The 27,518-nt window shown below is 38.2% G+C and overlaps 1 protein-coding gene across 6 annotated transcripts in view; it reads left to right on the forward strand.

Annotated features, from left to right (window-relative positions):
* PUM1 (pumilio RNA-binding family member 1) overlaps positions 1 to 27,518 on the forward strand; it is a 163,347-nt gene that overhangs the window by 108,464 nt on the left and 27,365 nt on the right. For 3 of the 6 annotated variants that reach the window (XM_006862188.1, XM_006862189.1, XM_006862191.1), the window contains 9 exons: positions 1,457 to 1,550; positions 3,351 to 3,452; positions 6,896 to 7,047; positions 12,987 to 13,125; positions 16,787 to 16,930; positions 17,908 to 18,204; positions 19,237 to 19,473; positions 25,424 to 25,691; positions 26,943 to 27,072. In XM_006862188.1, the coding sequence (XP_006862250.1) occupies positions 1,457 to 1,550; positions 3,351 to 3,452; positions 6,896 to 7,047; positions 12,987 to 13,125; positions 16,787 to 16,930; positions 17,908 to 18,204; positions 19,237 to 19,473; positions 25,424 to 25,691; positions 26,943 to 27,072 (1,563 nt within the window). Of the gene's footprint in view, positions 1 to 1,456; positions 1,551 to 3,347; positions 3,453 to 6,895; positions 7,048 to 12,986; positions 13,126 to 16,786; positions 16,931 to 17,907; positions 18,205 to 19,236; positions 19,474 to 25,423; positions 25,692 to 26,942; positions 27,073 to 27,518 lie in introns of all 6 variants that reach the window. The other 3 variants (XM_006862190.1, XM_006862187.1, XM_006862192.1) reach the window with 3 other exon arrangements.

Genomic DNA, 27,518 nt, shown 5'->3' on the forward strand with positions numbered 1-27,518 from the left:
AACGCACAGCGCCAAACCAGAACTCCATATTCGAGACAGAGAGGTAGCCAAATCACAGGATAAAGTCTCTCCGCTGGCTAGGATAACAGTAAGTTCAGCCCTGTCAATAATTCAGCTGAGTTGGAGGAATGTCATTATCTTCTAATAGTCAGTCTCTTTATGAAGACATCTGTAACTCAAGATTCATGGTATCTGTTATACATTATCCAGTGATGTCAGTTATGCTGCTGAAAAATCCTGTTTAGAAAGAGCAGGTAGATTGAAGGTCACCTCCAGGAAGACCTCTTCAGTATGAACTGTCAGTGTAGCTTCAGCAAATAATGCAGTCTCAGATAGGGCTCTGTGGAATAAGGCACAGGTTAATCCCAAATTAGGTTATCAGCAGCCCCTTCCTTTGTAGCAGCACTGATTATACTAAAATATTCTCTCCATGAATGCAGACTTTTGTGTTGTTTTATTCATTGTTGTATCCCAAGTTCCTTGCACAGTGCCTAGCAGATAATTTGTTTCATAAATATTTTTTGAATGAATGAATTACTTTGTAATAAGATAGAATATTGGGGATATTCTTAGTGTTGAGGCCTTCTGTGAACTCTACTTTTCTTGGAAACTAAAAATGTGCTAGGTCTGAGCTCATATCTACATTTTAGTAGCACAACTGTACTTCCTGTTCCCTATATATAAAGCTGTCCTAAGAGATATTAACTTCATGGCTGGGGACTAGGGATCCAGAGTGGGAGAGGAGCCGTGTGCTGAGAACCGTGAGGGGAGGGTGGGCGGGATTGCAGGGTATACCCTTTGGTTGGGTGATGATGCATGGACGGGATGGTAACTATGGCAATGAGATGATGTATGATGGAAGGAATGTAAAACTAATGTTCCCCCATATAGACTATCACACAGTACACAATAAAACATTTAAAAAAATAAGAGAGAGAGAGAGAGAGAGAGAGAGAGAGAGAGATATTAACTTCAGGTTCAATTTCTCATTAAGATATAACTTTAGGATAAGTTGCTAGTTGGAGAAAGTATTCAATACCATTTCCCTGTGAAACCCAGAGGATGAAATGAAGACTTTTCATAATCCTTTCCGCAGTATGAGTAAGTGAGAGTCTAGAAAGAACTGAAGGGAGGTCACAGCACTAGGGGCAATACTGTATGTTATTTTGTAATACACTTGTCAAATTATAAGTATATCTTGGTTTAGGGAGAACTGCTGACTGACTGACATCCCATCCCTATTTATATGTGTGTTTGTGGTTGAGGAGGCAGGTGGCCTATCGAAACTAGGTACATGGAAGTGGAGGTAAAAGAGACAAAAGGGAAAACTATGAAAGTATCTTAATACTATGTATCCATTTTTGTGTAAAGTATCCTACTAAAAGGTTTATTGAAATTTGTACTAAGAGATTGAAGACAGTGTCTTTAACCACATCCTGTCTTTCTGTTACTTCAGCTATTCCAAAGACCTAATGCGCTTGCTGTCCAGCAGCTGACAGCAGCTCAGCAGCAGCAGTACGCACTTGCAGCTGCTCACCAACCTCACATTGGTAAGTCCTTAAGCCTGTCTGCTCCTTGTTATAGGTGATGCCACCAGTTTCCACCAGCAGTGTAGATTGCTTCTCAAATCCAGGTAGAATCCTCAGACTCAGGAAATAACCTCTTCCTCTTGTCCAGTACAATATTTTTGGCATACCCTCTAGGTCTGAGCTCCTAAGACTTCTTTCAATATCCAGCTGTTGCCCCATTTTACCTGTTTTAGGATTTGAAGTGTAGTGACTGGCATTAGCTTGATTACATAATAGTTTTAATCAATTAAAATTTTATTTTGTCCTTTTCGGGGTTGTATAGACTGTAAATATATCACCTTCGTAAGTAGCAAGTGGTGGTGGTGGTTCTGACTTATAGTGACCCTGTACAGGGTTTCCGAGGCTGTAAATCTTTACAGGAGCAGAAAGCCTCATCTTTCTCCCATGAAACAGTTGGTAGTTTCAAATTGCTGACCTTGCGGTTCGCAGCCCAATTCGTAACCACTATAATACCAGTAGCAATTTGTTGTTGTTAAGTGCTGTCGAGTCGGTTCCAACCCATAGCAACCCTGTGTAGGGTTTCCAAGGAGCAGCTGGTGAGCTTGATCTGCCGACCTTGCAGTTCAAAAGGCTTTGCAGTCTGGCACATTAACCCACAGCATCACATCAGGACTCCACTAGTAGCAAGTAGCACCTATAAATTTTAAATGTATTAGGCTATTTTAAAAAAGGTATTTGCCTATAATAAATGTTTTTTTATAAACTCTTCCTTTTCCTGTAGTAATTAAATTAAAATTTTTACATACATTTTTGTCTTATTACTTAGACCTTGCTTTTTGGTTTGTCTGTTAAAGATCACTTCAAAACAAAAAAACAAGTAGTTGTTGTTGTTGGTGTTAAGTGTTGTCATCTCGGTTCTGACCCATACAGCAACCTTGTATAGGGTTTCCAAGGAGCAGCTAGTGAGCTTGAACCCCACTGATCTTGCAATTCAAACTACTTTGTGGTCTGACACATTAGCCCACAGCACCACACCAGGAGCCCAAACAAATAGTAGAATGAAAAGAAAAAAATCTTTAATTGTGCCAAAATGCCATAATGGATATGAATTGTGATACACTGTGGAAGAAAATGTTTTCTTCCGACCTACATAAACTGAGGCCAAGCATAAAAGCCTTGGTCTCAGTCTGTTATTTTTTAACTCTACGTAGTAGTCTTTATGTAACTACCCATACTTTTTATTTTTGAGGAAAATTATTTTTAAATAGATAAAAATCCTTCTCCCACTTAACCTACAAAAGTCTCTTAAATTGCTGATTTTGTCCTATAATTTTATTAAAGTTTTAGAGACTGCCTAATTTAGACATTAACTGCATTTCTTTACTGTTTTGATGTGCTGTGGAGTCGGTTCCGACTCCCTGCAACCCTGTACAGGGTTTCCGAGGCTGTAAATCTTTATGGGAGCAGAAAGCCTCATCTTTCTCCCGCGGAACAGCTGGTAGTTTGGAACAGCTGGTAGTTTCGAACTGCTGACCTTGTGGTTCACAGCCCAATTCGTTACCACTACGCTACCAGAGCTTTTATACTAAAGGTATAAAAATGACTACAGATAAATGTCAGTATAATATTTAGTATGCTGGTTATTTTATGTAAATGATTCTTTTTTTTTTTAACTCCTCTTTACTCTTAACCTATTCTATTTTCTCTTTTTCCTTCTCTCTTGCCTACAGACTTTGAAATGAATAGTCAAACTGTGTAGGTATTTAGTAGGGCTGTAGCTTTAGTCCACTTTGTTTTTACTGACAGGTATGTTTTCAGCAGGTTTAGCGCCCGCTGCGTTTGTCCCCAACCCATACATCATCAGTGCTGCTCCCCCTGGGACGGACCCATACACAGCTGGATTGGCTGCTGCAGCAACACTAGGTGAGATACCTGCTAAAATGTGGTTTGAGTTGGATGTGTGTTCTTTATCGTCTTTCCCAAATCCCTGTCTCTAGTGGAGGTTTCTCTCATTGTTGTTGGGTGCCCTAGAGTCGGTTCCTACTCATAGTGGCCCTGTAGAGGGTTTCCAAGGAGCAGCTGGTGCTATTTATTTGCTAGATGAGGTCTTTCCTTAGCTGTAACATGGGCACCTCAGACTTCCAACTTGTCCAACAGTGAATTAATCATCCACCACCTAGTTCCATGGAACTTTCAGTTGTTTTTGCATTGATTTCTGGGAATCTCACCATTCCTCATCCTTAGGCCTTCCTGTTATTTCTAGCTTATCACAATTCGTGCTCTTATATTTTCTACATGGATTTTGCAACTGGTGCCAAGAAAATGGTCTCAAATACAAATCTTACTATTTCTTTCACCTTTCTGCTTAAAACCTTGTATTGATTTAATTTCTTGCCTACCGTACATAGTTATTGCCAAATGTGACTAATTACCAGAACCTATTTGTATGAGTGGATAGATGGGGTGTTTCTTCTTGGAACCAGTATTTTGAGGGATTAGCTAGGTTTGAGACTCATTGTGGGGATGGCCTTCTTCTTGACTTGTGTGTGGAAGTCTCTGCACAGTCACCATGCTCGCATCCTTATGGCTTCCATTGGGTCACATCATATCTTCTGATGTGACCATATTACTTTAGGCCTCTGTGTTTCTTTAGCCTGGCATTAGTAAATTCTTTGCCTGAGGTGTTCTTTAGCTGGCATAGTTGTCCCTAGAAGGACTTCCTTGCTGACCCTTTTCTCTTCTGTCTTTATTACTAATAATTGCATTGTTTATTTGCATGTGTATGTGTAGGTGATTGTTTCTTCTCTCTTCACTAAAATGGAACTCTTTCAAAAAGTAGGAATGTTTGTTATTTGCCTCTGTGGTTCAGTGGTTGTTGGCACAGTTGTCTCTGTAGTGGGTTCATTATGATGGGTTGAATTCAACTTAGTTATTTTTGTTGTGTGCCATCGAGTTGGTTCCGACTCATACAACCCTTGGGTTTCCAAGAGCCACTGGTGGGTTTGAATTGCCAGTCCTTGGGGTTAGCAATCCAATGCTTATCTTACACCGCCACACCAGAACCCAATTCAACATTAGGACAAATTGAAATGTTTTCCAAAGTAAATACTGTCTGGTGACACATCCTCTGAGTCATATTAATCACAAATATTGTTAAGATTTAATTTTTATTTTGCCATGTAGAACTCAGGCAGCATAGCTTCCTTTCTTATGATTTCCTGTAGAAGTTCTCATACTTTGCTATAGGTTGTGATGGGAACATACTTACTTTGTTCTCTCTCTTCCCCCAGCCTTTGCATAAGTAGAAAGCTGTTCTTAATTAAGCTCTCTCTCTCTCTCTTTTGTTTTAAAACTATCAATACATCAGAGATTTGTGTTGTTTGATTTGAACAGTCTAATTCCAATGCCTGTGCACTTTACCTACTCCATTATATGAAGGACCTTCAAAATGTTGGTGGAAAAATAGGATAAAAAGGTAATGGATTTTTTTCCATGAATTTTTTTAAGCCTCCTTATATAATGTCTTGGTTGTCTGTTTGTACTTTGGGATACCCGTATCTCCCCTAATTTAATATATTACTGACATACTGGGGTAGTCTTAGGGGCTGGCACACTTGCCCCTACTGAGATGATAGATTGGTGATGAGAGCCTTGCTCTTTGTACTCATCAGGTGAGCCAGACTGAAAGTGTTAACTACTGAATAGAACTGTCTTGCTCAGTGACATGACACAGAATTGAGGTAGGCATTCTAGTGAGGCAAGCTAAATTAAGGATGTGCCCTGGGATATTTTCCTAAAAATAGTAGGCCACATCGTTAGGGCTTTAAAGTTGTATAAATGCCACTTGAGAAAACGTAAAGGATACTACAGATGAATATAGTAACAACAGTTACTATACTCAGTTGAGATTCATTTTGTTGGCTTTTGGGGAACCTTGGTTGCAACCACTCTTTGTCTGTAACTTGGAGGTTTTGTTGTTTTTAGGTTCTGACAAGCCTAAAAAAATTTTTTTAAACCCGTAGTGCATATGCTGACATAGCTTTTCTAAACAGTGCCTTGATTCTACACCAAAGTATACTTTTGCTCATAAACTGAGTTTATTGATCTTGGTCTAAACCCACAAATGCAGAAAGTTATCAAGCTAGAGATGTCAGAGTGTATTATTGTACAATGATTCAGTCTTTTGAGTTATTTGTGCTTTAGAAGCTTATAGTGGGAAACCAAAGCACAAAAAAAATGTATCAACTTATTTTGGTGTAATGAATATATTTCCCAGCATTCTGTCAGAATGGCAGTAAAATTTAAAGCAAGGCATGATTGTTATTATTAATGAATGAAGATTACACATATGTAGCCTTTGGTCTTTCGGGAAAAGGTTGAAATTAAAGATGTGTGTTGCCAGAGCTGAAGGACTGACTTGGAGCGCTTGTGTTTCTTGCTGTCAGCTTCATCAGAGAATTCTCTGATTTAGATTTCAGCCACGTCACGGTTGCTAAATGCATAGCTCTGTTCTGTCTCTCTTTCCTACTCTTAATGTGGGAGGGACTACAGTGCTGAGCAGATTATTGGAATAAAACAGAATGTTTACTTTTGTTTAGAATACTCAGCACCAAGTCTGTGGAAACCAATCAAGTTATTACATTTTTATGAGTATTTGTGTTCAACTTTGAATTCGTATATAAAAATTTTGTGTGGTGGCCTGAATATATAATATGGGTGGGTGACATTCTGGTCCTACTTTAAAACTAGAACCTGGAAAGCCAAGCATCTTAGAGATTGAATAATGGAGACTCAGTTGAGTTTCTGGGTTTTGTCAGTCAGAAGGCTGATAGATTTTCATGCTTCTGAAATCAGTGGATCCCCAAGGATTCCTGTCCCTTCAATCACCTCTGGCTCCTCTATTTGCCATTCTTATCACTGAAAGAGAGATGTCACTTAATCGTTTGATGTGTTTCTTACTTTAAACCCACAAACTCTCCATTTCTTTTCCTTCCAAAAGTTGTTATCTTTACTTACCCTTTATGTTTTATTCTTTGGGATAAAACATACCTTCTTCTTGACCAAGGCCAAGTCCTTCACCTGTTCTTGTACTTATCCCTTCCAACTTCTTCTATCAGTTATTCTTCCTTTTGTTCTCTTTGTCCTTTGGACAGATTTCTGATATTAGAAGAGTTAGGTTTGGGATTTTTGTATAACATTTTCTATTTTAAAAGAAGAATTAATGATTAGATTCATTAGAATGAATCAATGCATTCATAAATTAAATTTTTGTAATAGAATTTACTGAGTCAGATAGAGTCTTTGGAAAGTCTGAGATGATTTTTTTCTAGTGTAAACTTTTCTTACCTTTATCTTGCTATTTTTAGGCCCAGCTGTGGTCCCTCACCAGTATTATGGAGTTACTCCCTGGGGAGTCTACCCTGCCAGTCTTTTCCAGCAGCAAGCTGCTGCCGCCGCTGCAGCATCAAATTCTGCTAATCAGCAGACTACCCCCCAGGCTCAGCAAGGGCAACAGCAGGTAAATGTAAACAACATTTACCCCTATCTGTGACTTAGTTTTATATATGATTTAAAAATCATGTTGCTCCAAACAGAATTGGTGTGACTAGGTGAGTTCTCTGTTCTCTGTGTGCATACTGAGCTCAGGCTCAGATTTGAAGCATTCTGAATGCTTATTATGTGCCAGATACTTCAGTATAACTAGACCAGGTAAAAGTATTACTTTACAAAGTACTTAACAGGGTTGTTAAATTGAGGTTTACATAGCCAACAACTGGCAAAGTGACTGTTCAAATCAAAAGTAGAATTTTATTTGTAGCATACATAACATAGCCACCCATAAAGCACCATTCTCAGATCACTTTAGGCTTCTGCAGGTGACTTGCCATCAAAAGGGAGGTATTGGTTCTTAAGACTGCATATATTTACAGCACATATTGATTGCATATAGACCTTAAACCTATCCTATCTTTTAAACTTATAGTAATAATGGCTTTTTATTTGAATTGGGAAAGGATAGTTAAATGCATAATTAAATATGTGGTTTTTTAATAGTCTTTTATTATTATTATTATTATTACTAGAATAATACCTCTTGACAGCCAAAAATTGTGGTAAACTGTCATATATGTGTGCACACACATGCATTTGCTGGGAGGGGGAGAATAAAGAGACACCAGAAGGAAATTTTGCAATTATTTTAAGCACCTAAGTGAAAATTGTAGTACTCTACAATTCCAGGTTGATGGAAAGCAGTGACAAAAGAACATTAGTTGATTTACTGAAGACAAATTGTCTTCAACTTTATTGTTTTGCTCTTTTATTGTCATGATTAATACTATTATTATGCTCTGCTCTGTGATAAAGATCATGAAAAATTTAAATATTGATTCATGACATTACTTTTTAGAATCAGTTAGACAAGATTGAGCACCCTCTAAGAAGTGAGTTTTGCATTTTCTTAAAACTTAAGATACATTTTCATGTAATATATATTGATTTACAGTTTGTATTTCATATATTTTCAAGATGGATGATATTATGTTATAAATTGTTTTATCTACAAAAAAAATTATGGTAAACTGGAAAAACTGAAAGAAAAAAATCACCCTAAATCCTTAGATCAGAGAAGACCAATATTGATACATTTGGTATCTGTCATTCCAGTCTTGTTATTTTAATTACTTTCTCATGAAATTTGGATTGTTCTGTATACAAGGTTTTAATCTTATTTTCACAGTTTCTCATATTAGTTGATGTTCTTTTTAATTACATCTTTATTTTATTGTTGTTAAAGTACCATCCAGTCAGTTGCAACTCATAGTATAGGGTTTCTGAGGAGCAACTGAGGGTTTTGAACCAGCAACCGTGTGGTTAGCAGTCCAGTGTTTACCCTACAGTGCCACACCAGGACTACTCCATCTGTATAAGCTCCCATGAAATCTATTGTAAAAGTTTATGCCTAGCTTTATTTCAACTGAACTCCACTGTTGAGTAGATTTGGACACATAGCAACCTTATGGGGCAGAGTACTGACACTGTAAGTCGGTCTGGGCACAGACAGTCTCATGTTTCTCCTACAGAGCAGTTGGTGGGCTCGAATTGCCGACCTTTCAGCTACTGTGCCACCAGGGCTGCATTTATTCCAACCAGCCTGTTATTTGATAGTAAATTTAGCAGTATTTTGGTGTTATAAATGTGACTCTGGTTAAAATCTTCTGTATGTTTCTGTGACTATTTCCTTAGACTAAAATCTTAGAAATGGAATTTGTTTTGGACAAATGAAATGAGAGTGGAGACTTTTGATGTACATTATCAAGTTAAAGGTGTGATTTAGGTAAATGAATCATGTGCATATATGACATGATACAAACAATAATTCTTTTATTTCAATAGTCTTACTAAGAAAGTTGCTTTTGTTCCAAGGAGTGGCTGATGGGTTTGAACTGCTGATCTTACGACTAGCAGTCTGGTGCTTATCGTACAGTGCCACATCAAGACCCCTACTAAGAAAGAATATGTTTAATTTTTTAGAGTCTACAGAGTTAGTGGGAAATTTTGAATTTCTAACTATATTTTAGGTACAAATTCAAGTTCTTGAATTATTAACTATTATATCCTTGGTCAATATTTTTAATGCGAAGAATTCTTTGCCATTAGATAGAGTTTCAGTACCAGATATGTAAGGGAATTCGGCTTGTAACTTGTTGACAGAATAAATGATCCCTTTTGAATAAATTTTCTAATTGATGTTCTTTGTGATGGTCTGTATTTCTTTGTGTGATAATTTTTATATTTAAATGAATTTTGGGACTTAAGATGGAAGTAATTACCTTGCTTAAAATAGCTCTGCTATAATGGACAAATAAAATACTGTTTACTGACCATTTTCTGTGTAAAGTTAAGTTTACTACATATTATTTCTATTCACTTTAATTCTGGTAAGCTGACAACTTCTTTTACTATTGTGGAAATGGAATTTTCTTGTGCTTAGTGTCACACAAAATCATAGGTTGCTAAGATTTGAGCATAAGGCTCTATCAACTTAGCCTGTTTTCTAACCATACATGTTGTAGTAGCTGAAGTTATAGAAACTGGAGATTTTGACTTTGCTCTGTTAAGTGGTCAAATCAAGGGAAAATGGCTTAATTTCCCTAAATGCAGATTTCTTAGCTATAAAATGGGCATGGTAATCATTTCACATTAAAAAAAAAAAAATAAAATTTTTTTTCTTTTGGTCATTTAGAATTGCAAACTCCACCATGCAAAAGTTGATAGTAATTTTTAATAAGTACCGTTATTTTTAAGGCGCTCTGGTAGTGTAGTGGTTATGAATTGGGTTGCAAACGTCAAGGTCAGCAGTTGGAAACTACCAGCTGTTCCACGGGATAAAGATGAGGCTTTCTGCTCATGTAAAGATTTACAGCCTTGGAAACCCTGCTCAGGGTCGCTATGAGTCGGAACCGACTCCACAGCACATAAACACCACCACCACCGTTATTTTGGAGTTCTGGTGTGGCACTGTAGAATAAGCACTGGGGTCTGCAAGCTTGGTTTGAACCACAAGGTCAGCAGTTGAAACTCACTAGCTGTTCATCAGAAAACTTATACACAGTCCCTATGAATCAGAACCAGCTCGACGGCACTCAACAATAACGACAACTGTTGTTTTAGTTCGACTATTTTTTACAAATTTTTAGTATAAACTTTTTGACGAAAACAAGATTTTCTTGGTCAGTTTTTTCATAGTATCTGAAATGAGGAACTCTTTTTGAACTTTAGCCCTTTTGCCCTTTATATTTTAGCAGAATGCAGTTGTATTCTAGGCACACAAAGTATTCCAAATAGACTTTCAGGAAGTCAGTGACTTTCCAGCTGAAACAACATCTTACTTTTGATTCCTGATCCATTCTCCTTCAACTTTTCTCTGATGTTGCTGTTGTTGAGTAGGTTCTGACTCATAGTGAACCCTGTATAGAGTTTCCACGGAGTGGCTGGTGGGTATGAACTGCCAACCTTGTGGTGAGCAGAGCAGTGCTGATCCTATAGCGCTATACAAGGACTCCTTCTATATATACTCTGTTTTATGTTGGTGGTAATTTGATAGGCATTTGGTATTAAATATTATATTGTGAGAGAGGAGTTTAGAATGACTTGTGAACTTTCTAGATTGTATGAGACTAAATAGATAATGAGTGCTTGAGGACGGGAAACTATAGAAGGAAGGGTTATTATTAATTAGGGTGTCCCCGTTGAGCACCTGCTTACTTATTATTTACCAGGTACTTTCAAACACTGTGTTGAATCAGTATTTTTGAAAGCAAATGTAAAGTTTACACCTTCTGCGTTGTCAACATAGGTAGTTAAAGTAACAGTGTTTTGGGTTTTGGTTTGTTTTGTTTTTTTTTTGTGGGGGTGGGTGGGGGTTGCAAATAAGCATTCAGTCATCTTGTTGATTTTGTTAGACTAAAATGTTAATTGTGAATTTTGTTTAGATCTGTAAAATCATAGACTTAATGCTTCTGATAACATTAAAATGTGAAAAACATCAGTTTATATAAAAAGTTTGAGTTATACTCATGGTATACCTACAGGTTTCTACAGTGGAAAGGTAAAACAAATGTTGCTTTCTTCATTGAAATAGCTCGTCAGTAGTCTTTCTTCAGGAAGCTTCTTCCTTTGCCATCCACCACTCCCATCCCCACATCAACCTAATTCACTGTGCCAGATGAAAACAGTGATTGTTTTGCTGCGCAGCACTTTGGAGCTAGTAGTAATGACCATATTTTTGTATGTGCTGTTTGCTTTTCCCAGAGTGAGCTCTCTGGGTTGCTGGGAAGGTAGGCATGTTCTAAGTCTTGATTCAGACCCTCTTCTATGCAACCTCCCTTGCCTCTTGTGTCCATTGAAGCATGCCTTCTTGTGTTCATTTGCTTAGACACCTGAGGTTATAAGCACACAAACATTTTGTAATCCTTGAAAGGAATAGTAATTAGCTACTGGCTATTGATTAGCTATAGGGAGCTAAGAATTGTGTTTTAGATACAGTACTTCTAATCCTCCTAGCTAATCTACAAAATCAACTGTTACTCTCACTACTTTACAGATAAGGATATAAAAGACTTTGGGTAAATAAAGTATTCAAACATCTTTTCCTGCCAACGTAGACAGCATTGCTCATCTTATGTTCATTTAATCAATATTTAATTGATTACTAGTGTTTCCCTTTTATAGTTTTCACTCAGTGGTTCCAAGAATAATCTGTACGTAAGTTCTTGACCACAGTCTTAAGTGTTCTAAATTAAGCAGTGAATGTGAGAGCAATCTGATAAAGAACTTTGCCTTTGTAAACCTTGTAAAAACACATTGTTACAAACTTTGATAATGTTATCCTAGTTCTGTAGAGTTTGCAGTTTTACTTGCTGGAGTATATAAAACCCAAACTCACTGTTGTCTGACTTCAAGCAGCCCTATGTAGGGTTTCGAGACTCAAAGTCTTTACAGGAGCCGGCAGCATCATCTCTTCTGCACCTCGTGGCTGTTGGGTTTCAACTGCCAACGTTGCAGTTAGTAGCCCAACAAAGAACCTCATTGTGGCACCAGGGCCCCCATGGGAATCTAGATCTTGGGAAGTAGACTCTTTGAGCATTCAAAATAAGAATGATTCCCAGAATCGTGATATCTAGGATTTATGAATAAAAAGTAGATCCTTTATCACAGAGGCAGACCTGGTGCTTTGCACTGAAATGTCAGCGTTCTTGACTAATACTCGTCTCCATTTAGATTGCTGCGTGTGTGTGGAGTTTGTGAAAGGAGAGATAGAGACAGTCAGGTCAGAAGCCTCCTAAATCAAACCTGGTGAGCTCCTGTGGGGCCATTTGGCCTTACTGAATGGGTATAGAGTAAAGGGTACAGAAAAGCTTCCCTTTGCCATATATAGAGAATAGAGCATTGGTTTGTTTTTAAAGCAGATACTTTAACTTAAATATGAGTAAATTTGGCCTGTTCATTCAATCTACAATATTTCCTCTCCCTTCAACTCAGTCACATTCTTCCTTTTTATCTCACTTTTTGTCGAAGCACTGACATTATATAGTTAGTTATTGTTTATTTTCTTTTCATTAGAATAAAAGTACACTGAGGGCAGGAACTTTGTGTTGTTTATTGTTGTAGTATCTGCCATGTGGTGGGCATTAAATATTTGAGTAGTAAATAAATCATCACTTATGTGTGCTTTTGGTCTCTCATAGAGGTAATAAGTTTAAAATAAGAATGGCAGAATGAGATTTTACTATATAAAATGTTATTAATTAATGTAATTTGTGTCCTAACAGCCAAGTCATATTATCCATTTAGGGAAAATGTTGCAAGCATTAATTTTTCAAAGTTGGCCCAAATCTAATGCATATTGCATAATTACTGAGAAGTCATTGATATTCTTCTGTTCCCCATTTCTAGGTTCTCCGGGGTGGAGCCAGCCAGCGTCCTTTGACCCCAAATCAGAATCAGCAGGGACAGCAAACAGATCCACTAGTGGCAGCTGCAGCAGTGAATTCTGCCCTTGCATTTGGACAAGGACTGGCTGCAGGCATGCCAGGTAAGGCTCTATTTTGTGTTTCTGTTACTTGCCGTTCCCCCCCCCCTCCAGGAAAGTGTGCTTTTAAGGGAGATTTATTGGAGAACAGGCAATGCTTTCAGCTCCCTTAGGTTTATGATTTGGGAACTGGCAAGGATGACATACACTTGCCCTCACTTAGACCATAGTTCATTGATGAGAGCATTTTATTGTTCTGAGCCAGTTTTAAGTCTTAAATATTAAGGGTATGCTTGGAATGTTGTTTTCCTTTGTTGTTTATCTGTTTTTCTACCTCAGAGTTAGGAATAAAAGGAATGGCTAGACTGCTTGAGCATCACTGTAACACATTATTCAAATGGTTTTGAAGAGCATTGATGTTCTTGTTAAGTGCCAGTGAGTTGGTTCCGACTCATAACAACCCCTGTATAGGTTACTAAGAAACAGCTGGTGAGTTTCAACTGCTGACCAGGCAGTTCTTGATAGGGTTAGCCTAGGTTTTTAGGTTTTTTTCCTGAACTAATTAATAGTGAGTATCCCCCACTGGTCTGTCAGTTTGTCATCCTGTGGTGGCTTGCACGTTGCTGTGATGCTTGAAGCTATGCCCCTGGTATTTTTAATGCCAGCAGGGTCACCCATGGTGTACTAAGACAGACTAGGAAGACAGAGAGGTGGACTATTTCCAAATATTTAGTCACTGAAACCTTTATGAATAGCAGAGAAACACTGAGATAGCACCAGTATATTGACTATTGAAACATGATGAATAGCATTAGAATGCTGTCAGAGTCCCAGAAGATGAACCCTCAGGTTGGAAGACACTCAAAACACAACTAGGGAAGAGCTGCCTCCTCAGTAGAGTTGAGACTTCATTTGCTGATGGGGCACAACTCAAAATGAGTAGAAACAGCTGCAAACATCCATTAATAATTGAAACATGGAATGTACAAATTATGTATGTCAGAAAATTGGAAGTTGTAAAATAAAATGGAATGCATAAAGAAATATTCTAGGCATTAGTGAGCTGAAATGGACTGGTATTGGGCCATTTTGAATCTGACAGTCACATGGTTTACTGTGCCAGGAATGACAAACTGACGAGGAATGGTGTCACATTCATCTAAAAGGACGTTTCAAAATCGATCTTGAATAATAATGTTGTCTGTGATAGGATAATATCCATAGGCCTTCAAGGAAGACCAGTTAATACCACTATTATTCAAATCTGTGCACCAACCAATAAAGCCAGTGGTGATGAAATTGAAGTATTCTACCAACTTTGTCAATCTGAAATTGATAAAACATGCGGTCAAGATGTATTGATAATTACTGGCGATTGGAATGCAAAGGTTGTAAACAAAGAGGAAGGCATTAGTAGTTGGGAAATTATGGCCTTGGTGATAGAAACAATGCTGGAGATCCCATGATAGAATTTTGCAAGACCAATGACTTGTTCATTGCAAAGACCATTTTAAAACCACTTCATAGACACTTATGCACATGGACCTCCTCATATGGAATGCACAGAAATCAAATTGACTACATCTATTGAAAATAGACAGGGGAAGCTCCATATAACTATATAAAACAAGGTCATGGGCAGACTGTGGAACAGACCCATCAATTGCTCATATTCAAGTTTAGGCTGAAGCTGAAGAAAATTTTTAAAAGTCCACAAGAGCCAAAATATGACTTTGACTATAGCTCTGAATTCAGAGATCATCTGAAGAACAGATTTGATGCACTAGAAACTTATGGTCAAAACCCAGAAGAGTTGTGGATGACATCTAGAAAATATAGGAAGAAAACACAAGGTCATTAAGAAGACAAGGAAGAAAGAAAAGACCAAAATTGATGTCAGAACAGACTCTGAAATTTGCTCTCCAGCATAGAGATTCTCAAGCACATTGAAGAAATTTTCAAAGTGTAGCTCAAGAAGACAAAGTCAAATATTACAATGAAATTTATAATGATCTGGAGTTAGAAAACCAAAAGGAAAGAACACACTCAGCACTAAGGAAAAAATTTAAGACTTGAGAAAAACAAAGGATTCCTGGTGTGGCACTGTAGGATAAATGCTGCACTACTGACTGCAGGGTTGACAGTTCAAACACACCAGTGTCTCCTTGGAAAACACATAAAGTGTCGCTGTGGGTTGGAACTGACTCGATGGCATTTAGTAACAACAACATGGGCAAAACATTAAATGATGTAGAAGACATAAAAAGAAGATTGAAGGAATACACAGAATCACTGTACCAAAAAGAAATGTTCTATGTTGAGCCATTTCAAGAGGTAGCATATGATCAAGAGCCCAATGTACTGAAAAGAAGAAGTCCAAGTTGCACTGAAGGCACTGGGAATTGATGGATACAAATTGAAATCTTTCAAAAAACAGATGTAGCACTGGAGGTACTCACTTATCTATGGCAAGAAATTTGAAAGACAGCTACCTGGCCAACAGATAGGAAGAAATCCATGTTTGTGCCTGTTTCAAAGAGAGATGACCCAGTGCAATGTGGTGGTGATCATTGGACAATATAATTAGTATCATATACAAGTACAGTTTTGCTAAAGATAATTAATAAACCATTGCAATACTACATTGACAGTAAAATGCCAGACAAAAATCCTCACCATTGGACCAGTAAACAGTAAACCAATAAATGGAGAAAAGATGGAAATTGTCAAAGACTTCATTTTGCTTGGATCCACAATCAATTCTCAAGGAAGCAGCAGTGAAGAAATCAAATGACATATTGCATTTGGCAAATCTGCACAAAACCTCTTTAAAGTGCTGAAGAGCAAAGATGTCAGTTTGAGACTAAGGTGTGCTTGACCCAAGCCATAATATTTTCAACAGCCTCATATGCACTTGAAAGTTGGATAACGAATAAAGAAGACCATAGAAGAATTTGATGCATTTGAGTTATGGTGCTGGAGAAAAATTTTGAAGATACCATTGACTGCCAAAAGAACAAACAAATCTGTGTTAGAAGAAGTACAACCAGAATGTTCCTTAGATACCAAGATGACTAGACTTCATTGCTCATAGTATGGACATATCAGGAGGTACCAGTCCCTGGAGATGGACATCATGCTTGGTGCACTGGTGGGTCAGCAAAAAGAAGGGAGACCCCCAGTGAGGTGGATTGGCACAGTGGTAGCAGCAGTGGACTCAAGCATAGCGGCAATTGTGAGGATGAAGCAGGCCTGGGAAGTGTTTAATACTGTTGCACGTACGGTCACTATGGATCGGAACTGACTTGACAGCACCTAACAACATAACAACAATAGTGCATATGCTTCTTAGCTGCCTATCTCTGAGCCACACTTTGAAGAGTTCAAGCACTCCCTATTCCACATAACCTTTCTAACACTTAGCAAATGAGAAATAACAGTATCTTCCCTTTAGTGAGCACTTTATAATTACCAGTCATCCTGCTTGATGCCTCACATTCCTGTTTTAATCTCAGTAACTATGAGATAGTATTGTCATCTTCATTTTATTGGTGAGGACAACGGGCATTCCAAGATTCAGGGTTAACAGTTCAAGTGGTGGGGCTAGGATGTCAATACAGATCTGTCTGATCATGAAGTGGAGTTAGTAACTCCAATATACTGATGCCCTGGAGACATATATATATGCTGAATCCTTATTTAGATGCTGGCTTATTATTCCCAGGTTATCCTGTCTTGGCTCCTGCTGCTTACTATGACCAAACTGGTGCCCTTGTGGTGAATGCAGGAGCAAGAAATGGTCTTGGAGCTCCTGTTAGACTTGTAGCTCCTGCTCCAGTCATCATTAGTTCCTCGGCTGCTCAAGCAGGTGAGCTTACATCTTATTTGGCTTAGGTCAGAAATCTTAAAGGGGAGACAGATGGCAGCATTCTGAAATATTTCGAAATAACTGAGGAGCCTTCAAAATGTTTGTGGAAAAATGGAATTGAAAGATGATGGAATTTTTCCACGAACTTTTGAACCCCCCCTAGCACTTTATTAGACAGTTCTCAGTATGGCCGTTCTGCCCATAGTATTTCAAAGAGAGAATCAGAAACAGCAAGTGACCTAAGTAGGTTCTGATTCTGTTGAGGTCCTGTGCATCTGGTTAGCTGCAAGGACGCTACCCACTGAGAACATTTAGCAAGTGTGAGCACTCTGACAAAATGGCATTGTTGGCAGATGACCAGTGCTAATTTCACAAAACTCAAGTCTTTATTTTAAGATGATAATTTATTTAGGAGTATGTTTTTGGTGGGGGTGGGGACGCAGGCAGGGGTCAAGGGGTAGGGAGAGGATAGTGTGAATTGGCAGGTAATAAGGTTTTTTTTGAGGGATGGAGTTTTAATTTAAGCTTCATATACATTTTTGAATTTAGGAATTGTAGAGGAAGCATCTAGAAAAGAAGAAGCATGTTGCTGAAATGTTTCATATAGATTTGAGGGACTTTAGTGTATGGCTGTCGTGATTCTATAAAAGAAACCTCTGTAGATATTTGAGCGATTTTAGGAAATAACTGTATTTCAAATGATTACATGGGATTTCTGTGAGTCTGGGGAATCATCCACACAGATCCTGTATAGCTACCATCGTAGTGACATTTTAGATTCAAATTGAAAATAGAGACAGAAAATAAAAACTTCAGGTGAAAGGATCAAAGACAGATTTGTGTATTTCTTGATAAAGGTGTCTGCCTCCCTAGAAAAGATATGGTTGAGCTAAGAGAATTTTCAAAACAGATAAAAATGTAGTTGAAATGTGGCCAACTCTTTTTGTAGTCAAACGGTTTCATTTTCTTCTTCATAGCTGTTGCAGCAGCCGCAGCTTCAGCAAATGGAGCAGCTGGTGGTCTTGCTGGAACAACAAATGGACCATTTCGCCCTTTAGGAACCCAGCAACCTCAGCCCCAGCCCCAGCAGCAGCCCAATAACAACTTGGCATCTAGTTCTTTCTATGGCAACAATTCGCTGAGCGGCAATTCACAGAGCAGCTCCCTCTTCTCCCAGGGCTCTGCCCAGCCTGCCAACACATCCTTGGGATTTGGGAGTAGCAGTTCTCTCGGCGCCACCCTGGGATCAGCCCTTGGAGGGTTTGGAACAGCAGGTAGATATCAGACTGATGTGCTGTTAAAAACTGAATTTTAATTATTTTTACAATCATGATGGATCACTGACAATGCATGGAGCCCTGGACAGATACCACAAGCAGATTTGGACCGAGCCCCTTAGGAATCCAGCTATCTCACAAATCTCTGAGACGATGGAGTATTGAAATCAAGTTATACAGTTGGGGCCTACTTCAGGTTTACACTCACATTGCTACTTATTTATACTCACATAGTCAAATTATTTCAGAGATTAGAAAACCAGGAGCGATTTCTCTAGGCATGGAAAGACAATGTACTGAATAGTATAAAAAAGTGTATCTTAAAAAATGGACAAAGGGGGAATTGCCAAAGATCACAGAGGATAGAGTACTCCACAAGTCAGTATGTGACCTGAGGCCTTTGACAAGAATTAAGGTGGGCATTATGGGAGGAAGAATCTTAGATCAAAGTATTTTAAATCTTTTGATGGGAGAAAAAAATCTGGAAAACTATAAGGTGAACAATGGAATAATTTCAGTTTTTATAAAAGGGCATGTTTGAGAGAAATTATTTTATTTGGAATTAAGGGCTTAGTATTAGTACTTGGTTGAACCCATTGAAAAAAAGGCTTTTGTGCAGTAGCGTAATAGCCCATTTATAAACCTTTTTTTTCTATACTCAGTTTTTCTGTTACAACCTTTTGGGTTGATGAAAGGCATTCTTTCTAACCTATTTTCTGTAATGTTTTTCATAGCTGTGGCTGGCAGACTTTTTTTTTAGCCCTGCGCAATCCATAATATTTGACATAAAAAGAAAGTAAATTGGTACATGTGTGATGATTTAAACAAAAGTTTCATGTGAACTTGAGCTATGTCCTCTTTATTGCTTTAATCTACCTCTAAAACTGCTACATTAATAATTAGGATGTCTCTGCTGACAAAAATTTGCAGTGGTAAGGAGTCGGGATCAAAGTGTTAGTAACAGGTCACTGGGCTTGTTCTTTTAAGAACAGGTCTGTTCTGATCTGTATTGTTTTAATTCCATTTCAGTTGCAAACTCGAACACTGGCAGTGGCTCCCGCCGTGACTCCTTGACTGGCAGCAGTGACCATTATAAGAGGACTTCAAGCAGCTTGACCCCCATTGGACACAGTTTTTATAATGGCCTTAGTTTTTCTTCTTCTCCTGGACCTGTGGGCATGCCTCTCCCTAGTCAGGGGCCAGGACATTCACAGACACCACCCCCTTCCCTCTCTTCACATGGATCCTCTTCAAGTTTAAACCTGGGTAAGAGCCCTTACTCTGACACCATCTTCAAGTCTAGAAATCTTGTCCCGAATGATATTAGAAGTACTCTGCATAAGCAAAAGGCAGTCCTTGTACCCTCTAAGTGTCCTGGGTACTCCTTGCTTCTTCAGGACCCTGTTTTATTCAGGCTGTATCTCGATAGCAGAGCAGTTTTGAATTCAGAAGAATTTGAGTGTGTCCCCTGTATATTCATTTCAGCTTCAAATGTCTTGTTCTTTGATTATTTGTAAGATGTCTTTCATTATAATGATACTATGGGTTCATTTGTGTAAAGCTAGACAAAACACAGTAGACAAAAATAATTTAGTCACTTATATTATCACCAGGACAGTTAATATTTTGTCTTATTTATTTTCAGACTTACTCTTCTAAATATGTGTTTAAAATCTTGCGGGTTTTTTCTTTTCCTCTCATAAGTAGCATTTTATAAAAAAAAATTTATTTGGGGGGGCCAGATTCTTTAAAAAATCTTTATAAATACGCTCTTCAACTGCACAGTATATTGAGTTGGTGTATATATTTCTCTACTGTGGGGCTATAAAATAAGAACTGGACTGCTAACCACCAGGCCGGTGGTTCAAAACCATCAGCTGCTACTTAGAAACCCTATATAGGGTTGCTGTGAGTCAGAATTGACTTTACAGCACACAACATACAACAACATATGTATCCTTGATGATCATGTTGTTTTTGCCATTTCCTGTATGTCCCATATAACATACCCATGTAAATAATGCATGGGCTCATATAATGTACATAGTGTGCTTAGTAAACTAATGTGAGAGGCTGTGCAGTAGTATGCTGTTTCCTCATACCCCCATCAAAACCAAAAGGAAACCTGTAAAAGTGTGTTATTTGCTTAAAATTGGGTATATTCATTGATCTTAGAACCAAATTTTTGTTGAGAATTTTTGCATATGTGTTCATTATTTATATTGGTCTGTCGTTTTCTTTTGTTGTGATGCCAGTGCTTGCTTTTGGTTGGTTACAATAAGTTGGGAAACATGCCATCATCTTTATCTATTTTCTGGAAGAGGTAATATTAATTCTTACTTAAATATTTGAAAAAATTCACCAGTGAAACCATCTCATCCTGAACTTTATGAAAAGACTTTGAATTACAAACTCAATTAAAAAATAATTGTTACACAGGTCAATTCAGGTCTTCTTTAGTGAGTATTGGTAATTTGTGACTTTCTCGGAATTTATCCATTTTTTTCTGAGTTGTCAAATTTGTTGATAGAAAACTGTTAGTAATTTTTTACAAATGGAAATCTCCCTCCTTTTTCTCTTACTTTGTCACCTTCCCTATACATACATACATATGGGGTCCTGTTGTGGTGCTGTGGGTTAATGCGCTAGATTGCAAGATTGGTTTGAATTGCAAGGTTAGTGGTTAAAATTCACCAGCCTCTCCTTGGAAACTTTATACAAGGTTGCTATGAATCGGAACCAACTTGACGGCACTTAACAACAACATATGTACATATACAACTCTGTCACATTTCCATGGTTGGTAATAAAAATAATTCTAGTAGCCCTGATAAAGGCAGATGTTACATGTATTTTATTTGGCATATGCATGTGTATTTCTAAACTATTACAGTTATTTTCATTATTCATTCAATATCAATGTAATTAGCAACTAGAATCTTTAAACCTCCCTTTGTAGTTTATATGTGAATTAGACAAAGCCCTTGGGCTTTCACCTGTGCTTAAAGCTGAAAAAGAAAAGTATGGACTATGGGTGTGAACCCCCCCGAAGGCTGCTTGCTTTCCTGCTTGCCCACCTCTGCATCCTACTTCCTGAAATGCCTCTCCATGCTTTTTTAGACACAGTTCTCAGACTGTTCCATTTTAGCTCTTAGCATTTAAGATAGAAAATAATTATTATTTGCATGGTTGATTCCCTGCCCACCCCCTGGGTTTTCATGGACCCTGGGAAAAAAGTATGCTTGTACGTTCCTTCAAGATTGAAATACAGCAAAAATGGGCAAAAGACTGTGTATGCATTCAGTTTCACGGTTTTTGTTGTTGTTACGTGCTGTTGAGTCGGTTCTGACCCATAGCGACCCTGTATAGGGTTTCTGAGGAGCAGCTGATGAGCTTGAACCGCCAACCTTGCTGTTCAAATGGCTTTGCAGTCTAGCACGTTAACCCCTAGTGTCACACCAGGACTTCATTTTTGTTGTTTTTGTTATTTGCTGTGGCGTGGGTTCCAACTCATAGCGACCCTGTACAGGGTTTCCAAGGCTGTAAATCTTAATGGGAGCAGAAAGCTTCATCTTTCTCCCGCGGAATGGCTGGTAGTTTCAAACTGCTGACCTTGTAGTTCGCAGCCCGATTCGTAACCACCACGCTACCAGAGCTCCTTCCATTTTTGTTGTAGGTGCTTTCAAATAGTTCTCATGGTGAAACTGTATAGGGTTTCCAAGGAGCAGCTGGTGGATTTGAACCGCCAACCTTGTAGTTAGCAGTCCAGTGCTTATCTTCCAGCGTCACACCAGGACTCAGTGTCACTATCAGGGTAGAATTCCTGTTTTATTAAAATGGATTAATTCTGGCCTTATAAGAAAAGCGTAGCTCAAACACAAAATACTTTTCTCTGTCGTTCTGAACTGAAGATGGTTCTCATGCGCTGTGAAAAATCTCTGCTAATTTTAGGTTGTTTGGTTCTTGTGTGGGTGCTTTTCGGTACTTCCCTATTCTAAATGGAAATGTGATAGTTTATGCTTATTTACACATATCTCTGAAAGATAATTATTTGTAAAACTAACCATAAAAAAATTATTTTGGATTTATTGGTATAATGTACTCTCGCTGTTTTTAGTTACTCTTGAATGGATTATGCACTAAAGACAATCAATTTTAGGGTTATATTAATTATGACCTTGGTATCATGTTAGGAAACAGATTAGGGAGGATTTGCTTTAAAAGCATATTGGCAAACAGTATTGCATCTGGCACTGTGTGTTAACCCACTGGACTGCAATGTCAGTTTGATCCACAAGTTCTACCATTCAGGCTCACCGGCTGCTCCTGAGAAACCCTATATAGGTTGCTGTGGGTCAGAAATGACTCGATGGCACATAACAACAACATATTATATCCAGGGAGTCTTATATTGTGCTATAGGATCAACACTAGACTGTTAACCACAAGGTTAGCAGTTCAAACCCACCATCTGTTTCTGGGAGACCATATGCAGAGTTGCTGTGAGTCAGAACCGATTTGACAGTACTTAAAGAACAACACCATATTAAATACAGAGCGAGCTGTTGGTGACCTTGGCTGTTTTTTCATTAAAGATAAGAAATAGACATTTTATCTGTAAGTGCAAAAAAAACCAAGAAGATGATACATAGGGATGCCGCAAAGGATGGAATTCTCTGAGTACTGGTAGCAAATCCTTTTATAGAATTTTATTAAACAACTGAAGAATACATTAATAAAACATTTAAGCCCTTAATTTCTGTGAACTCTAACACTATCAAAATATTGTAGAAAACTTTGAGATATTACTAAAGGGAATCCCTTTGAAGCTTCATGAGAAATGATCCTTATATTAGAAGGTTTGCAAATTGAAACACCCATAGGGCCACTTCTGGAGATAAACTGCTATGGGTGTGTTTACTTGAGTGAAAGGGAAAACATCTTTCCTCTTATTCCTCATCTACTGGAGGATCAAGCAGTAAGTATTTACTGATCATCTACTTTTTGCCAGCACTAAAAACAAAACCAAAGCAGAAAACTGGAATTTTAAGCAAAAATTTCCTTGTAAACATTGATTTAATTTAAAAAGATATATTGTATAACCCAAACTATACAGGGTTGTGCTGGTTTCATAGAATGAAGTAGAATATTTATTCCACAACCCACATACACCCGATGTTCTGGAATAGTTTTGAGTAGAATTTGGTATCAACTTTTCTTTGAATGTTTGGGAGCATTCTCCAATGAAGCCATCTGGGCTGCGATTGTTTTTGAAGGGAGATTTCTTTTTTTACAACTTCTTAAATTTCTTGTTTTGTTAGGGATTTAATTAAAGTTTTGACCTCTATTTTGTTAGGTTGGAGTCCTGGTGTGACAGTGTAGGATAAGCACTGGACCTCAAAGTTGGTTTGAACTGCAAGGTCGGCAGTTCAAACTCAACAACTGCTCCCTGGGAACCCTATACGGGGTTGCTATGAGTCGGAACCGACTCAACTATACTTAACAACAACAACAAACTTAATGTCTGTGAGCTGTCAAATCTTTTATGTATAATTGAGTATCTGGAAGTCCCTCCCCCTTTAGAGATTGATAATAAAAAGCTGTGTGTATATATATGTGTGCATCCTTGAGTAGTGCTTTGTTGTTAGCTGAAATGTTGGCAGTTCAAGTTTACCCAAAGGTGGCACTGAAGAAAAGCCGGGCAATCTTTTAAAAATAATAGATAAAAAAGTCAACCATTGAAAACCCAATAGGTGTAGTTTGACTCTGATATTGTTTGGATTATCATAAGTCAGAATAGACTCAGTGGCCCCTGGTGTATATGTTTGTATTCATGCACATTTGTGTGTATGCCTGTTCTGGCATCCTGTAAAACCAGAGACAAGAATGAGAACTTAAGGACAAATGGTTATACACTTTTATTGCAGACGTTACCACTGTTCACACCAGCTCTTTGTGGTACAGATTAGTCAGTTTGCTTTTGGGTGCGATAACAGAAAGGCCAGCCAATAGTGGCTTACACAATAGTGTCGTTTCTTTCTCTTTATTGCATTTATTGGCTCCTGTAACTGGAAGTGTAGAGGGGAGGGCACGGTTCAGGATTGTTTGCCTCTGTCATTCAACATTTTTTCCAACAATCTCTTAGGCCTAAAGAGTTTGTTTCTGTTTCTCTCTTAATTTGCTACATCCCCTACATCACACTGTCAGTGCCAGTTTAAGAATTTTCAAAATTATTTTTAAAACTTTGTGTTTGCTCCATTCTTCCTTCTTAGTCACAGACCACCAGTAGCTGCTAACTTGACCTCTATGTCCATTTTCCCCCAAGTGCTAATAAATAACTGTTAGTGGTGTCATGGATTATGAACTGTGCTGCTAACTGCAAGGTCAGTAGTTTGAATCTACCAGTCACTCTGAGGGAGAAAGATGACGTTGTCTACTCCCGTAAAGATTTACAGCCTCGGACACCTTAAACAGGGTTATTTTTATGGGGTTTGTTGGTAACTGCTCTCGAGTTCCAACTCATAGTAAGTCTGTATTGGGTTTCCTAGGAGTGACTGGTAGGCTTGGAGTTTCAATCTTGTGGTTAACTCTTTAGTGTTTATCCTTTTTTTGGAGGGGGGGGTGATCTTCCTATAAAATGAGCTCTGATGTCACAATAATTTAGTGCTTTGGTGCTAAGAGAAAACTTAGCAGTTCAAACCTAGCAGCTCCATGGGAAGAAAACCTATATACATCTGCTTTCAGAAAGGTTATACAGCCTAGGAAACTTTGTCACATTAACCTGACATCACCAACAACAACAAACAGTAACTATATAAAACAGACCAATCTGGATGTTCTGATATTTTGGGAAGGGTTTCAGATTGAAGTAGGTCTCATTTGAGAATTGGGAGTGATATGCAGAATTTATTCTTTGTCCCATTCCTTATCGCTGGTCCTTTTCATCATTATACTCAGGAAAGGCTGCATCAGCTGGTGCTCTGTTTGCTAGCAGTCTATTATCAGTGGTATTAAAAAAAAAAAAAAATCCCAACAGAGTCTTTGTGCAAAAGTTTCCTCCAAGCTAGGAGGCTTACTGACAATAATTGAGTCTTCATACAGAAGTAACAATTGAAAATAGAGAGATGATTTAATCTTTCCCAGATGGGATGCTTTTCCTCTCTCGAACAAAGTTTCTTAAGGGTGGGTCTTGAGTTCAACTATCTGTATCCAACAGGAGGACTCACAAACGGCAGTGGAAGATACATCTCTGCTGCCCCAGGAGCTGAAGCCAAGTACCGAAGTGCAAGCAGCGCCTCCAGCCTTTTCAGCCCCAGCAGCACACTTTTTTCTTCCTCCCGTTTGCGCTATGGAATGTCAGATGTCATGCCCTCAGGCAGGAGCAGACTTCTGGAAGATTTTCGAAATAACCGATACCCCAATTTACAACTGCGGGAGATTGCTGGACATATAATGGAATTTTCCCAAGACCAGCATGGGTCCAGGTGAGGACTTGGCTTTGGCATTTAAGGTAACTGAATTCTTACTGCTTTAAATCCCATGTCTTAGATAGGTATACATGATCATAAAATCACTTGAACAAAGATGTCTCTTAGTATCCTTCCCATTATTTATTTTTAGAGGAACATGGATTTGAAGGTCATCACATATAGAAGTGGTTGAAAGGGCTCTTTCGTAGTCCAGGTCACGTGCTCAAAGCTAATTTTCTATCTTTCTGAAAGAGATGACTGGTGTGCCTGGTTCATGCAAACCTCACAACATGAAAATCTACAATTTAAGAAATACAACACAAAGACATGCATGCACTTGTGCTAATTTAAGCATTCTAAAAATACTTTGATCTCCAAGATGCATTATTGAAATAAAAGTTTAGATCTCTGGTGCTTAGAAGTGGGATAGCGCCATCACTTTCTTTGTTCCATTCTGTAGATGTGAGAGTCTGTCTTTAGGGTAAGAGAGAAGTAGCTGATATAAAAGACAGAATTTGGCTTGGGTTACCTTGTCCTGTTTGGCTGCTCAGACGTGCTTCAGAGGAGACTCTGGTCCTGGGGAAAGTAACTTAATTTGTTTCCCTTCTCCTTCATTCCCTTTGATTTTGCCCACTGAAACAGCTTATTAAGAAACTTTCTCTTGTTTAAATTTTTACTGCCTTCGATGGGACAAGGTTTTCTCATGTTTGGATTCTGTAGGGTCAGTTCAGAGATGACAGTGATTTTCCTGGTGTAATCACCTCAACTAAAAATGGCACGCCGAATAGCTGCCATTTCAGCAAACCCTGCAAATAGAAATAACAAGGAATTCTGTACTACATCATGTATGAGTACTGCTTCATTTGAATAAGTTGAAGAATACATGTGGGATGCTTTCTAAAGGAAAAAGACATATCTTGTTCTTCCTGGGCCATTCTCACATTCACCCCCTAATTTTTTTCCTGCCTCCATTTTCCTCCTTCCTTCCATCACACAAATAAAAATTCCAATTTTTAACATATACCCGAAATGTATTAAAATTTAAACATATTTTTGAAGTCCTGTAAGTTTGGGGGTACAACATTTTAGAAAATACTGCATTAAGAGAGCTCAAGTGATCAGTTTAAAATAACATGAACTATATGTATATATGCAAGCACACACACATACATAAGTTTTAGAACTGTTGTATAAATTGAGTTCCCCATATTTATTTCCAAGTCCTCCTTAAATGCTGTGATTGCCCTTTTTACTTTGTACTTCCAGATTCATTCAGCTGAAACTAGAGCGTGCCACACCAGCTGAGCGCCAGCTTGTCTTCAATGAAATCCTCCAGGCCGCTTACCAGCTAATGGTGGATGTGTTTGGAAATTACGTCATTCAGAAGTTCTTTGAAGTAAGCCTTTGTTCCTTTCTGTCCCTTGACTTTAGAGTCTCTAGCACATTTGGATTTTCTTTATGTTTGCAGAATAGCATTTCCACGTCTCAAAAGGAATTGTGTGTGGTCTTTATGAAGAGCTGCTTAATGTTGTTCCAATTCATTAGTAGCAGTCTGTTTTATATGGTTTTAATACCCAAGCAGAGGATGCCAGTTTACTTCTGAAGTGCTTTGAAAACCTGTGCCTCCATTTAGTACCCAGAATTCTTTCTGAGCACTGTTAGGGCTGTGGGAAAAGCATTGGAGGACTTAACCACAAGGTTGGTGGTTCAAAGCCACCACGGCAGAAAGATGAGGCTGTCTGCTACTGTAAAGCTTTTACTGTCTTAAAAATGTAAGGTACAATTTACTCTGTCCTACCTAGATTTTCTAAGATAAGTTGACCAAGAGCATCATAAAGTGTT

The sequence above is a fragment of the Chrysochloris asiatica genome, unplaced genomic scaffold, assembly GCF_000296735.1.
Source record: "Chrysochloris asiatica unplaced genomic scaffold, ChrAsi1.0 scaffold00047, whole genome shotgun sequence".
Classification (NCBI taxonomy): Eukaryota; Metazoa; Chordata; class Mammalia; order Afrosoricida; family Chrysochloridae; genus Chrysochloris; species Chrysochloris asiatica.